At 49.1% G+C, this 15,913-nt stretch overlaps 1 protein-coding gene across 1 annotated transcript; it reads right to left on the reverse strand.

The window, feature by feature from the left end:
* Window positions 1-244: 244 nt before the first annotated feature.
* On the reverse strand, window positions 245-14,475 carry LOC112124468 (scavenger receptor cysteine-rich type 1 protein M130-like; the record flags this gene model as incomplete). The annotated part of the gene is made up of 8 exons (XM_029914001.1): window positions 14,469-14,475; window positions 12,408-12,722; window positions 11,857-12,171; window positions 6,811-7,128; window positions 6,417-6,731; window positions 2,250-2,564; window positions 1,215-1,529; window positions 245-382 (listed from the first exon to the last, which is right to left on the reverse strand). Coding segments are annotated over exons 1-8 (2,038 nt in total), but the record flags the coding sequence as incomplete, so codon positions are not given.
* Window positions 14,476-15,913: the final 1,438 nt, after the last annotated feature.

Below are 15,913 nucleotides of genomic sequence, written 5' to 3' on the forward strand. Positions count from 1 at the left end.
CCGGAGGGTGGGGGTGGGGGGATACAGATGCAGATTCTCTGAAACTGCAAAGGTCCCTAGCTAGCATCATCTCCAGATTTCATGGCTGGGCTATTCCACTGCCAGTTAATGAAATATTAAATGAGAGAGGAGTTGGGCACCCTCATCCACCCCACCCAGCCTGGTATCACCCCTCACCCTGACACCTGCAGCCCCCCTGCTATTGCAGAGGCATTTCACACTGTTTACACCAATCAGCACCCACCTCTGCGCTGTGCCCTGGCACTTCGCACCTGCGCCCCCAGGATGATTAAGACCAGGCAGAGCAGGGCCCCCAGGATAATGCAGATGATCAGGGGCACCGTGATTCTCCCACTGTCGGTTGGAGGGCGTCGCGGGGGACCTGGATGGAAATGAACATGCGACAAGGAGAGATTATCCTGTGAGATTCGGGGGAGGGAGGGGGACCTGGGGAGCTCCCCAGTCACTCATTGCACGGCCCAGGACAGCAGGGTAATGAGCTGGGACAGTCTGTGCGCTATGGGGGCAGCTCACAGGCTGCTGTTTAAATCATGGGCCCTGCCCTGTCAGCTGGAGCCAGCAGACAGGAATCCTCTGGCTCAGCAGGGCCTGCAGCTCCCAGGTGTCATTCCCCCTCAGATATCACAGGCCATGGAAAGGAGCTCCTTCCCTCAGGCTGCAGCTTGAAGCTCCTCCTCTGTGACCCAGCACCATGGAAATTTAACCCTTGATGGGAGGAGGGGGATGCTTTAACTGGGATATTTGGAAAAATCTGTCCTTTCTGTCAGACCTGCAAAGGGAAAGGGAGGAGAGTTGGAGCCTGGAGCGAGGGGGAGGTGACGTGTTTGTTCCTGGAGGGAACCTCACCACTGAGAGTCCCTGGTTGTCTCCAGCTGTCACCTCCACAAACTTCCTCACAGTAGCACAGGGCCTGTATGTTAGTGATTTAGGGCCCAAGTCCCTTGTGCTCTGTGCAGCGATGAGGATTCTAGTAACAAACCAGCACACTGGGGCCTGTGATGGATGCAGGGGCTATGTGGGCTGATGCCTGAGCCAATCTGACCCCACAAAGGTTCCACCCCACAGCATCCATGATTCTTCTGCACACAGGAGATGGGAGGGCCTAGTCTGGGACCAAAGGGATAGGGGGTGGACTGATCCATCCATGTCCCTGAAAATTACAGCATATAGCAGAAACATCTCCTGTCACTCACCTGCGCAATTCACAGCAGCATCTTCCTTATGACCACAGTTGCTCTCACCCCAGGGCTTGGCAGGACAGTCCCAGAGAGATGACTCTGTCCCTCTGCAGTTCACCTTCTCCACCCAGATGGGACCAGTCCCCTCACCGAATGCAGCCTCGCCCGGGGCAGATACAGCAGTTCCACAACCCAGTAGTTTACACACAACGTTAGCATCTGCCATGTCCCAGGAATCATCACAAACTGTTCCCCAGGAGCCACGGTACCAAACCTCCACTCTCCCCGAGCATCTGTCCTCTCCTCCCACGACACGTAACTTCTCCTGGTCTGGAAAGGCAGAAACCTCACATGTTACTGGGACAGCTGGGAAAGTCCTTAGGGACCAAGAGGGAGACAGTGAGAAGCAGAGATACCTGTGCAGCTTGGAGAGTTTGGGCACTCGGTAAACAGGGTCTGAGTTGCTTTTGCTTTTTTTCCTATGGAGAGAAAAAGCTGAGGTGAATGCACTGGGTTGTGTGTGTGATGTGGGAGTAGAATTTATCTGTATTTTAAACCCCTAATTTCAGCACTGTATGAACTGAAATGTGAACTCTGGGTCATTTAATACCTAATTAATTTGCTATTCAGCTGTTACTCAGACACACAGGCTGACATGCACATAGACTTGGGGGGGGTTCCAGTTCTGACCCAAACTGCACAGCCTGGGCCCATCTCTGATTGTTCATCCCAAAAAGATTAATAACCACAGAACTGCCTAATGACGGTCTCTAGGGAGAGGCTTTTCTAGGATCTCACACTACCTTATCACACTGTATAACACTGGTCTCTTTTATAATTAATTGATTAATTTCCATGTTTGTTGTTAATCAGACAAATGCTTATTGCTATAAAACATCATGAAAATATGTTTGTATCTTGTGTTGAGAATTTACATCTGCCTACACTGAGATGTGAACAACAACAAGTTCTATCCTAACCCTTCAATTAATTGAACACATCACATATATGTGTGTCTGCATGTGCGCATGCAGGTAGTTTCAGGATTACCAGTGCAAGAAATATGGGTCTCTTCTGCTCGGTTATCACATGACTTTGGATTCCAGGGCTCTGACGGGCACTGCCAGAGGGAGCTGTTCTGCTCACTGCATGCAACGTGGTCCAGCCACGTGGGACCAGAACCTGCTCCATATTCAAAGTCTCTTGCAATCTGCCCTCCATCCCCACAGTTCAGTTGTTTGCAGACAATTGCTGGGGTGACTCCAGACATCTGATTGGAGCAAACACTGCCCCATGTCCCATTGTAGAAAACCTCCAGCCGCCCAGCACAGTCACTGTCGCTCACCAGCCTCAGATCTGTGAATTCTAGAAGGAAAGGCACAAAAAGGGAATTTAAATCGTCTGATTCTGAAATGAACTGGGGTGTGAAGAGTGAAATCTCAGCGATTGCTATTGATCCTGTGCATCATTCTGCAGGAGCTACTGCTAGAGAACCACTCCAAGAATGAGAGACTCTTTTGCACACCACATGCCCCTTAGAAATACAGTGGGCATCTCTGGAAGGCCACCATTTACCAGCAGCTACATTCAGATTGTAATAGATAAAGGCCGGGAAGGATTGAGACATTGGCAGGCCAGATGCCAGCTCTTGCCCAGGCTGCAGCTGAGAACTGACAATCTCACAGCTGGAGACCAGATCAGGTCACCTGTATGTTAGTTTTGCTCAAAACTGGTATTAATCTTGTAAGAATGTATTTTGTGCTTAGATTCTATGAAATGATGGTTAGTTGCTGCAGGCATTAATCTCACTTGTAATGTCTGTGGTCCATGCTACAAGAAAATATGTAAGTTTTGCTTTATAACTGAAAATGTTTGCTCTGAACTTGTGAACTCAGGCACGGGAATGATCCCCCCATCCATCCCCTGCATGTAGTACATGCAGAAGGCCTCATCCCATCGCTTTGAAGGCTGGAAGGGGGAAATAAAAATAATAGATGTCAAGATTGTTCATCTTTTTGGCTGTTTGAACTGTGACAGGGCTAGAGACACCAAACTGAAGCCAGAGACCCCAAGGGGTTACCCCTGGGTCAGCACTGAAGGACATTTGGAATTGACAGATCACTACAACTCTGTCACTCCTAGGATGTAAATGGTAACTCATTTGTGTGTAGATGATTGCTCGCTTTAACCTGTAAATAACCTGTTTATTTCTTTTTCCTAGTCAATAAACCTGCATATAGTTTATTACAGGATTGGCTACAGGCATTGTCTTTGGTGTAAGATTCAGGGTACCAACTGATCTGGGATAAGTGACTGGCCTCTTGGGACTGGAATCAACATGAATGTGGTGTGATTTTTGGTGTAAGTGACCAATTATCACTAAGTCCAGTTTGTCTGTGTGACAAGATAGGCTGGAGAGTCTAAGGGGACTGTCTGTGACGCCATGGGAAGATAGATATAGTGAATCAAGACTACATTCCCTCTAAGTTGTGCGGCCACATGGCTGCAGAGCAGGATATCAAGGGCCCCGTAGGCACACAGCCACAGGGGCCTGGACTGGAGAGGCGCCACTCAGTGGCGTAGCCAGGTTTTAAGAGCAGGGGGAGCAAACATAAAAAAGCCCCCCCCTCCTTCCCCCCTTGGCCCCCCCCCTGGCCGCTCCGCGCCCCCCCCCCCTTTGGCTGGCTCCTCCAGACCCATCTATTGCCAGGGCCCTGCAGGCACCCGGGAACCCCCTGCACGCACCCTGACACCCCCACGTGCCCCGGGCCGGGCCGAGCCGCGGTGGGGTCCGTGTCCCTTTAAGAGCGGGGCTGGGCTGAGCCGAGCCGGCGGGGGGGTGGCTCCACTCCCTGCTGCAGGCTTATGCCGGAGCCTGGGCTGAGAGCCCCGCTCGTCTCCTGCACCAGCTCCGGGCGGGTCTTTGCTGCGGCTCCCCCCGGGCCGAGCCGCCCCCTGCACCTGCAAAGTAGGGGCGGGTTGCATGAGGGCAGGACCTGGTGCCATCCGCCTGGTGGGCCCTGGAGGGCACCGGGCGGGGCACCAGGGGAGATGGGGTGTTGCGGGGGGCACCGGGCAAGGGGATGGGGCACTGGGCCCCGGGCCAGGTGCCCAGCATGCGCTCGGTCACTCACCTTCCCGTCCAGGCCGAAGGGGAGGGACTCTCAGTCTCTTCCCTGACTGGGGAGGGCGCGGGGTCCCGCTGGGTCTCCGCGGCCTTGCTTGGCCTTGAGGAGGCGGCGGCGGCAGCTCCGTGGAGCTGGTAGTCCGGCTGGCGGGGCTGCTGAACGCCCGCTCCTCCATCTCCGCCTCACCCCAAGCACAGAGCACGCCAGGCGCAAACCCCATCCCAGGTTAGCCCCCTGCTGGGGCTGAGGGCTGAACAGGCCCAGCAGGGCAGTGCGGGGGCTGCTGGAGCCTGGAGGGGGAAGCTGGGGAAGGGGTGGCACGGCCTCAACCCCCTGGGGCTGCCTGCCCCACGGAGGAGGCAGAGGGGCGCAAGCCGCAGCAGGACTCCAGCCTCCCAGGAGAGGGGATATGGGGCCAGCCCAGGGAGGCAGGAGCAGCCCCGGGGGTGCTGGACGCGTGCAGGGCAGAGCCCCGGGAGAGCCCCAGCCCCGCGGCGGGAAGCGCTGCAGAGAAGGAGCCCGCGGCGGGCGAGGTGAGCCCCAGGCAGGGGGAGTCGGGCCGCCCGCACCCACCTCTCGCGGCCGCTCCATGCTGCTCCCGGTACCAGCCCCGCTGCTGCAGTTGCTAGTGCCGCCGCTTTCTGCTTCCTGTGCCTGGCGTCGCGCCACCCCACCGCAGGGACCAGCCCCTGCGCCCCCCTTGCCTGCAGGAGTTCAGCATGGGCTGGCAGACCAAGCTTCAGAGCGGAGCATGGGCTGGGCCACCCCAGAGCCCTCACCCCTAACCAGAGCCCTCAGCCCCCAAACTATAACCCTCTGCTCCAGCCCTGAGCCCCCTCACAACCCCAAACCCTTCATCCCTGGCCCCACCCCAAAGCCTGCATCCCCAGCCAGAGCCCTCACCCTGTGCACCGCCACCCTGTGCACCAGCCCTGAGCTGCCTCCCACACTCCGAACCCCTCAGCCCCACCCCCGCCACACATCACCTCTATACTGGTGCACATAACAAAATTCATTCTGCACATGGATGTAAAAAATTAGAAGGAACATTGGTCCAGGAGTTCACATCTGTTACTGTCTTAGTGATATCGACTTGTCGAACGCACCACCAGTTTGGGGTATTGCCTTGTTTCTCATCATTCTCCCGGAGGTGGGCACTCAGAGCTGTAAGCCACTCCAGACAGCGTGACAGGGATCATGAGATCAAATAGTTTGACCTTCTGTAAAACAGCTGCATAGAGCCTAATAACTTGAGTATGATGTAAGCATAGCTTCCAGAAAGGCATCCGGTCTAGACAGGAAGACTTCAAGAGATGCAGAATGCACCATTTCCCTGGTAGTTTGTTCTGATGGTTAATCACCCTCCCTGTTAAAAACCTGGGCCTTATTTCTAATGTGAATTTGTCTGGTTTCAGCTTCCAGCCATCGACTCTTGTTCTGCCTTTCTCCATTAGATCAAAGAGCCCTTTAGTAAGTGGTATGTTCTCCTTGTGGAGAAACTTATGCACTGTAATCAAGTCACCTCTTGATCATTTTGATAAGCTAAACAGATTCAGCATCTGAAATCTCTCACCCTAAGGCTTTTATTCTAGCCATCACATCACTTTTGTGGCTCATCTCTGCTCCCTTTCCAATTTTTGTGGACATGAGAATTGGACACAGTATTCCAGTATCAGTCTCACCAGTGCCATATACAACAGTAAAATTTAGTCCCCACTCCTACTTTCTGCTCCTCTGTTTACACATCCAAGGTTCGCATTACCCCATTTTACCACACAGGTCACTGGGAGCTCATGTTCAGTTATTTCTCCACTAGGACCCTACATCCTTTTTCAGTCACTGCTTTCCATGATACAGTCTCCTTCAGATACCTGAGACACAGCATTCTAACATTAGGGAAATCTTGCAATATCTCCAATATCTCTGGTGGGAGCTGAGGACTTTCTAATGGTGACCCTGGTAGATACCCAAGGGAAAGGGAGGCAGAGACAGTCAGGGAAAGTATCATTCTCAGCAATCTCCTTAAACATCTGCCCCCTCCATTAAATCCCCTGGTAACACAGCTCACAAGAGCATTCACAAAACAGACCTGAGCAGAGAACTCCCGCGTCCTCTTTGTGTCTGCAGTTGTGCTGGCCCCAGCCCCTGGAAGGACACGCCCAAAGATCGGATTCATTCCCAGAGCAGTTCACGTCATCCAGCCAGATCTTCCCGGATCCTTCCCCATAATGAGCTGAGACAGTTGCATTGATGGCATGTCCACATCCCAGTTGTTTGCAGAGGACATTGGAGTCCGGTAGGTCCCAGAAATCATCACAGACTGTCCCCCAGCTGCCGCTGTAATAAATCTCCACTCTCCCGGCACAGCGACCTGTCCCATTCACAAGTCTGATCTGCCTGCTCCCTGTGGGGATAGATCCCAGCTGTTAATACGTATTTTCCTACTGAACAGAGAGTGTTTGTGAGATTTGGAAATGAATCACCTGAACAAACGACACCGACATCCGCAGCGATTCCTGCTTGGGCTGTCTCAGACGTGGAGTTGTCACAGAGAGTCAGACGAGTCTCATTTCCTGCACACTGGACCCTTCTCAGCCCCACGGGGCCCGTTCCTTGCTCAGACTTAGGGGGGTTATAAGCTTTCTCAGCGACTCCGCACTGGAGCTCCCCGCACACCACGCTGGCATCATTCATGTCCCACTGATCATCCAGCACTCTGCCCCACACACCATGGAGGGAAATCTCGACTCTCCCGTCACACCGGCTCTCTCCATTCAGCAGTCTGAGTGATTCAGAACGACCTGGGCTCAGGAGAGATGGGAACTACACTGAATAACACTCCCTGTTATACACTAGAAATAATACAGAGTGTGCATGAAATTATGGACTGTTTCTAAAGAAGAAGGTATCACGCAGTGATCAGAGTGTGTCACAGTGTTAAATGGAACAACCTCTGTCAGAAGAAACTTTCTCTTTTGAATCTCTAAGTGAAGCTGATATAAGGATTGTTGTAACACGCTGAGTTTGCCAGCGGTACTTACCAGCAGACCCTGTAAATGAGTGAGCGAGAGAATTCCTGCAGGTTACTGATTGGGAAAATAGTCTCTGTGTGTGCTGGTGGAATGGCTGCTGAGGTTTGTAGTCACTTTATCCAGGCTTAAATGCCTGGAAGCCAGTGAATGGTGTCTGCACAAGCGCTTAGCAGGTGGGTTGTGAATGATTTAGGCAAGTCTGCCTTGAGGGAGTTTGGCCAATGGAAGAGCAAGGATCATGATGGTGAGGAACAGGTTATTGTTGGTAAATTCCCTTAGTTCCCTCTGATCTTTGCTCAGTAGGTGGCAACTTTCTTGGTTCACCTGGGTCCAGTGCAGGAGCTCCCAGTGTGAGATAGTTCCTGGCACTGGTGGTTCTGACTGGAGCTGTCCCCTGAAGTGTGGTGTCATCTCTGAGCCCAACGTGAGATTCCAGCTGATCAATTCACACCACACTAAGGAGGTTGTGTGTGGGGCAGGGAAGGGGACGTTCTCTGTTGGTGAATATTGTGATGTCCTTGGGATGTGAATCTCAGTGTTTGTGTGTGTCACAGAGTCAGTAAGTCCTACAGCAAGGTGATAAGTTAGGAATTACTCACTGAGTTCAGACCCAGGTGCAGCCAGGAGAGACTGACAATGTTAAAAGACAAGCAGCAGAGTCAGAGCAGGGCACACCCACTGGCTGTGTCAGGTACAGTATGTACTAGTATGGCAACCTGACGGGTGCAGTGTGTGTGCACTGGATCCAAACAGCTCAAGGATCTTGGTAGCCAAACAACATTTCAAGGCTAAGAGTGAAATCCTGGTCCCACTGAAGGCAATGCTAAAACCTCCATTGACTTAAACGGAGCCAGGAGTTCGCCCTAAGACTGGACCAAGAGAATGCCTGTGTGCAGCTAGTGTGGTGCAGGGGTGTAGCCACGGGTGGGCTGTGGCCCACCCAGTTAGCATCCAGGCCCAGCCAAATCAGTGCCAGAGACCCCCAAATCCACCGGCTGGGACTCCCAACCCCGGCTCAGTGTTCATCAGTCTTGCGCCGTGCGCTGCTTCCCTGGTCTCTGACCCCACATTAGTAGGGCAGCTTCTCCCAGCACTGGCAGGAAAGGGACGCGGCTGGGCTGACGGACACTGAGCCTGGGTCGGGAAGGGTGGGTGGAGCTCGAGCCCCAGCGGGACCCCCCTTCACCCAAAGGGTGCACCTAGGTGACCAGATGTCCCAATTTTATAGGGACAGTCCTGATATTTGGGGCTTTTTCTTATATAGGCGCCTATTATCTCCCACCACCTGTCCAATTTTTCACATTTGCTATCCGGTTACCCTAGGCACGTCCCGCAGCCTGTGTGCCCCGTGCAGCCTCAGCTTTGGGTGCCTGCTGAGCAGTAAGGGCTGGCTGGAAGGGGTGGAGGGAGAAGAGCTCCTGCCTCCTGCCCCTTCCCAGGGTACCGGATTCCTCCTGCACCCCTTCCTCTGCCCCTCCCATCATTGCCCCCCCCCAAAGCCAAGGCCCACTCAAGTTTCCTGTCCTAGCTATGCCACTAGTGTAGTGTGAGGGTAGAGAGTAGATTTGGGGCTTTCCGAGGAGGCTCATGGATATAACTGGGTACCACAGCCCCTCAGGAAGGCCAGATGGGATCATGGCAAATGGAGCTCGTACGGAAGGGACCAGGTATTTTTCCTTAGAAAGGATTCTCCTTCCAGCAACTGTAGGGAGAAATCAGCATCTTCATGTGCTGAGGAGTTCCCTCCAAGAACCAGGGTATGGGCTGGGTAGCTAGTTAGGAGGGGCAGGGCAGGGCTGCAGGGAATTCAGTTAGGAATGCAGGTAGCAGCATCTGTGAGAAGCAGGAGAAATGTGAGGTGAATTGCCCCCAAGGTACAAAGGTATCAGCTGTGAAGAAGAGAGTAGACCTCTGTTGTGAGTGCTGGGCAGGGCCCTATAGGCTTAGTTATGGTGTGTAATGGCACCAGTGACTCTGGGCTCTGTGGGAGACAGTCCTGGAAGCTATGTGTCCATTATTAGGAAGAAGGTTGAAATCCAGGGCTTCTGAAGTAGGTTTCTCTGTAAGGACCCCAGTTCCAGCCAGTCAAGAAGCCCTATGGAGACTCTGTATATGGATTTGAAGATGGGTCAGAGAGGGGAGCTGGAACTTCATTAAGCAGTAAGGGTCCCTTTGGTGAGGGGAGAAGCAGATGATCACAGTGGCCTCTTTGGGTCTTAAAACTGCAGATCTATAGACCCATGAGACGGGCTCCATTTAGCCAGAAGGGAACCAGATTGGCTGGTCATTAAAATTAAGTTTTCTAGTGAATTATTTTCCTGCAGGGCCCTGGCCACTTTCAGTGCCCAGGATGGATAAGTCGGGGTTGTGCAGCATCAGGCTGTTGCCTGTATGACCCCTGCCTCATTCACTTTAGAAACTGGAAGGCCTGAAGAGAACAAGCAGGGGAGCGCAGGAAGAACTAGGATGATCTTGTTAAGAGCAGTGACCGTCATTCATTAGAGCTCAGTTCTGTTCCTGCCTCTGCTGCAGACTTCACAGGTGATGCTGAGCAGGTTTCTTAAGCCAATTTTTATGGGGTCTGATTTGCAGAAGTACTGAGCACTCACAACTGCTGCTAGGGTCAAGACAAGATGTGGATACTCAGCTCTTCTGCAGTCAGGCAGTGGGGTCGGGTGGAACGAGCACAGGGCTGCGAGTCAAAACACTTTGTTTTATCCTGTCTCCGCTGCTGAGTCACTGGGTGGCCTTGGGCAAGTCACTTTGCTTATCTCTTTCAGTTTCACCATTTGTAAAATGGAGCTAATAATAATACTTACCACCTGCTTCCCTGGAGTTTGGTGAGGGTTTATTAATGTCTGTAGAGAACTTTGAACACAGAAAACTCTTCAGAAATGGTAAGTATTCTGGAGTATCAGGCCCTGAGGGTCTCAGGTTGCTGCCCAATCACCCCAAATAAGTAGCGAGTTTGGAATTTTGGCTTTAATCATTGTAAGTAAAATTTTCAAAAGCAGCTAAATGATGTAGGAGCCTAAGTGCTATTTTCAGAAGTGACTTAGGCAGCAAGAGGGAGAAGTCTGCATGGTTCTTGGGCTCCTACGTTACTTGAGAAAATAGGATTTTAAGTCTCTAAGTCACTTAGGCATTTTTGAAAATGTTATTCTTGGGCTTCTAAGTGCCTAAGTCACTTTTGAAATGGGCATCATAAGAGTCTGCTATCTCCTGGGGTGTTATGAAGACAAATTCATTAATGTTTGTGGTGCACTCTGATACTGGGGGTAGGTAAGAATAATAGGACGTATGCATGCAATTAGACTGTATCATAATGTATATGCAGAAGGGAGGGTGGGGGACTGAATTAACATTATATAGGTAACCTTAATTCTGTTTTTTTCTAATTCTTGTGCCTTTGGCTTTGACTAAATGAACTAAATAATGCTGTTTATTTTTATTTTTTTTATAAAAGGTAAATATTAGAGCGGGTCATCAACTCAAAATTTTTCCCGTGAAGTATTTCAAGTGCAGTATTTCAATTTTTAAACAGATCCATGATATTGGCATGTGGTAATGGAATGAGAACTTTTGTTTAGACTCTAACTAAAATGTTGATTAATTTCAACGTTTGGAAAATGAAACATTCAATTTTCTTTTCCAGTTTTTGGATTTACAGGTTTGCCACTTCCTCCCCCTTTCTATTTTTTCATACAATCAGAATATTATGATTAGAAGAGACCTCATGCGGTCATTAGTCCAATCCCCTGCTAATCTTTTCTTCCACTATAAAAAGTTAGAAAAAGGTAAAAAAGTATAAGAAAGTAAGAAAGCCGGGGGGGGGGGGGGTTAGAGTTTTTTCAATTGGAAAGGTGTGAAAAAAGTAAAAAAAGCTAAGTGAGTGAAAGCACTACTTTCTCTGTAGTGTGCTACCAAAAATACCCTCAGGAGAAGGGAAATGGTGATTTTCAGCAGTTTATAATTCAGCCAAACCTGGAAGGCATCTCACTGCACTAGAGAAGGCACCTCCCTGGCCCCAGCACTGACCCCTTCCCAAATCACAAAGGCTCCAGCAATCAAGGAAGGTGCGAGAGCTTCTCAAGAAGGTGCCGAGAATATTTTATAATAGAAAGTGTGAACCAACCTCCATATTGGGAGTCACTACCAGCTCCTCCTCTAATTACCATTGGAGAAGGCTGGGGACAATGAATTGGTGACATTTATGTAACCCGAAGGACAAAGTGCTGCCCCTGCTCCTCTGCCCTGCGTAAGGACAGAGTTACTGATGTTTTTACTGGAGAATCCAGGGCTTTCCCAGGTCACGACTATTCTTTTGTGATAATATTATTTACTTAAATTTTATCTTTAATACATTTACTAGTATTATACGTGCTTTAGGATCTAGCTCCCCCTCCCCTTGCTGTGTCCTGAGGTTCCCCTGCTCTGGGGGCAGTGTCACACACTGAGGGGCAGGTGTCCTTAATCCAGCATCTCTCCTGCACTTACCTGAGCAAATCACACTGGCATCATTGTCGTGTGAGCACTGAGAGGCCCCCAGGGCAGTAACAGGGCAATGTCTCAAATGGGGTTCAGTCCCTTTGCAGTGATATGTGTCTGTCCAGACAGAGCCGGTTCCTTTCCCAAAATACGCTTCTCCTGGGACTGATACAGCGAATCCGCAGTCGAGCTGATGACAGAGAACGTTGGCATCTGGTAAATCCCAGCGTGAGTCACAGAGCGTTCCCCAGGCACCAAGAACCTGGATCTCCACCCTCCCTGAGCACTCTGTGCTGCCGTTCACCAGCCGGAATCCTGTGTACCCAGGGGAGAAGGGAGAAGGGGTTTAAAGAGGGAGGCTTGGAGCTATTTTATATTAAATAACAAAGAAAAGGAAAGTCAAGGGGATTGAGCCCATCCCCATTATATTGGATTGTTGAGGTTTTACTAGAAGCCAATAGCAGCTCTATTATCCCAGCTCCCTACAGAGTGAGATTGTTTTATTGCTGCACTAGAATACACAACACTGGGATTTTAGAGACATTGTGCCAAATTCTTACGTGAGCATATGGCACTGGCATCATTTGCATGTGAGCACGTCTGACTCCCGTGTGATATCCTGTGACAGTACACGTGGTGTGACTCATTCCCTACACACTGGAATTCCTCAGACCAGATTGGTCCATGTCCTTCTCCGAAGTGAGCTCCTCCTGGGATAGATAGAGCTGTTCCACACTGTAGTCCATTACAGATAACACTGGCAGCTTTGAGATCAAAGTGTGCATCACAGATTGTAGCCCAGGTGTCTCCACGTCTTACTTTCACACGTCCTGAGCAGGCATTGTCCCCTCCATCCAGCTGGAGCTCAATGTGTCCTAGAAAGCCAATGAAGTATGAAAATTACAAAGGAGCCTTAGGGAGTTAGGTGTTCCACTGCCCTAGAACTTTGGCCAGAAGCCCGTCCTGGTGCAGTGGGGCAGTGCAGGCAGCAATTAGAAATAAAAAAAAAGTACAACAAATGGAAAGAGGGGAATTCAGTAGCAATTGATATACATTGGAAGCTATGAGATGTAGAAAATTGATAAGGGAAGCTAAAGCTATCATGGAAAACTCCATAGTTGGCAGGGCAAGGAACAATAATGGCAATTTTTAAAGTATATTAGGAGCAAAGACAAACAAAGAAACACATCCTAACAAAGGTGTAGGCCCATTACAAATGGAGATGGTAAAATAGTTTATAATGATGCAAATAAGGCAGACGTGTTCAATAAACATTTCTGGTTTTGGATAGAAGCAGGATGTGTTTTCATACTATCTGAGGAGGGTGTGCCACTCTGCAATCCATTGGTAACTAAGGAGGATGTTAAACAGTATCTACTAGAGATAAACTTTTTTAAAAAAATCAGCAGGCCTCAATAGCTTATCATATCTTGGAATAAATAGAAATGTAGGACTGGAAGGAACCTGACGAAGTCACATAGTCCATCCCTCCACACCAAGACAGGTTTAAGTATACCCAGTCCATCCCTGATAGATGTTTGTCTAACTTGTTCTTAAAAGTCACCAATGACGTGTGTGACGGGTTCGGTCACAGAGACCCCCTTGGGACTTTCACCTGATGTTCTGAAATTACCTCTGAGCCTGTTTTCCCTGCCAGTTGGGACTCCATAACCCTGCCTTGTTGAGCCACACATGCTAGCCTGCTGCAACACAGACCAATGTATAAAAAGTAGGATTTAAGTGGTTTCAAGTAATCACAGACAGAACAAAGTAAGTCACCCATGAAATAAATAAAAAACACGCAAATCTAAGCCTAATACATTAAGAAACTGATCACAGGTAAAATCTTACCCTGAGAGATGTGCCAATAAGCTTCTTTGACAGACTAGACTCCTTCCTAGTCTGGGCCCAATCCTTTCCCCTGGTATAGTCCTTATTAGTTCCAGCAGACATCTTAGGTGGGAAACAGGGGCTTTCTCATGACTGGCATCCCCGACTGTCCTGCTCCACCCCTTTTTATAGCTTTGGCACAAGGCGGGAAACTTTTGTCTCTCTGGGTCCCTACCCCTCCTTCTAAATGGAAAAGTACCAGATTTAAGATGGATTCCAGTATCATGTGACATTGTCACATGTCCTGTGAGACCTCATTCTTCATTACCCACAGGCTGGCCCACACATACATAGGAAGGCTTGCAGGTAAATAAACCTTCTACAAGTAATTGTCCTAGTCAATGGGAACCGTCCAGATTCTAAACCACCATTAATGGCCCACACTTTGCATAATTACAATAGGACCTCAGAGTTACACTTCATATTTCTAGCTTCAGATACAAGAATGATACATACATACAAATAGGAGGAATATATTCAGTAGGTTATAACTTTTGTTATGATACCTTACAAGAGATCTTTTTTTATAAAGCATATTCCAGTTACATCATATTCACGCTCATAAGCATATTTCCATAAAATATATGGAGTGCAACATCACAATGGGGATTCCACAACCTCCCTTGTTACCTTGTTCCAGTACTTAACTATCCTTATAGTTAGAAAGATTTTCCAGATATCTGACCTGACTCTCCCTTGCTGCAATCTAAGTGGATTAATTCTTGTCCTACCCGTCATAGAGAGAGAGCCCAAAACTGGACACAGTGCTCCAGCTGAGGCCTCACCACTGCTGAGTACAGCAGGACAATTACCTCCTCTGTCTTACTTAGGACAATTCTGTTAATAAAATCCAGAATGACATTTCCTGTTTTCAAAACAGCATCACCCATTTCAGTCTGTGATCCAATATAACCCCAGAATATTTTCTGCAGTACTGCTGCCTAGTCAGTTATTGCCCATTTTGGATTTTTTGCATTTGATTTTTCCTTCCGAAGTCTAGTACTTTGTACTTGTCTTTACTGAATTTTAATTTACTGATTTCAAACCAATTCTCCAATGTATCAAGGTCATTATGAATTCTAATACTCTCATCCAAAGAGCTTGTGACCCCTCCCAGGTTTGTGTCATCCACACATTTGATGACTTGATTCTCTACTCGATCATCCAAATCATTAATGAAAATATTGAATAGTACCAGGCCCAGGAGAGTGATTTTTTTATGTATCAATTGGAACACAGTGACCAGAGAGAAAAGTGTTAAAGCAACTAAAGGCCAACAGGTATATGTCTTACCTAATCCTCATCTGACGAAGTGGGTATTCACCCACGAAAGCTTATGCTCCAATACATCTGTTAGTCTTAAAGGTGCCACAGGACTCTCTGATGCTTTTTACTAATCCTCATAATTTCCCTCAAAACCTAGGCTGGCCCAACCTATCCCAGCTACCCCTGCTTCTGGGGACTGGGTTTCAATCTCCTTCCCTGCAGACCCTGCCTCTCCCTCTCTGTTCATCAGGGCTCCCCTTTTCATAGTTCCCAAGCTCTTTGTTTAATTTTCCCACTTGAAGGGCCCCTCCCCTCTCCCAAGCTAGGGGGGTTGTGCCCGGCTTGGTCAGAGGCAAAAGTTGAAAGGCCTTGACACCTGTATTGTCAGTTAAGTACCAGTGATTGGGTTCTCTGTAGCCATTGTCTGCCTTGCTGGGACATGTGGGGAGCTCCAGCGGGAGTTACTCTTTGAACTCTGGTAGTAAATGGTAAAAGAGCAATAAAAGAAACAGAGGTAACACATAATATACATAAACATACAGATATCTCCCATGGTCTTCACAGGGGTCATAGTGGACAAGCAACTGAACTAGAGGTCCCAGGGTGATGCTGTGAAAAGGCTGAGATGATCCTTGGAGGTTTAAACAAGGGAGCAGTGAGAAGAACTGGCTGAAATGCAGGATTTCCAGCTCACAGGAAATTTTGCTATTTCAAAAGTTCCTGTGAACCAGAAATCCTCTCAACATTTGTTCTGGAAACACCAACACATGGTGTGTCCGACATGAAATTTGCTCCCAGGGACACCAGTAGATGCTGAGTGACACTGACATTGTTGTCAGTTTCACCAGTGCTAAGAGAAAAACAAAAATGTCAATTTCTCTCAGTTACCGCTGGGGCTCCCAGGGTCTGT

This window comes from Terrapene carolina, unplaced genomic scaffold, assembly GCF_002925995.2.
Source record: "Terrapene carolina triunguis isolate 2854851 unplaced genomic scaffold, T_m_triunguis-2.0 Scaffold25339, whole genome shotgun sequence".
NCBI lineage: Eukaryota > Metazoa > Chordata > Testudines > Emydidae > Terrapene > Terrapene triunguis.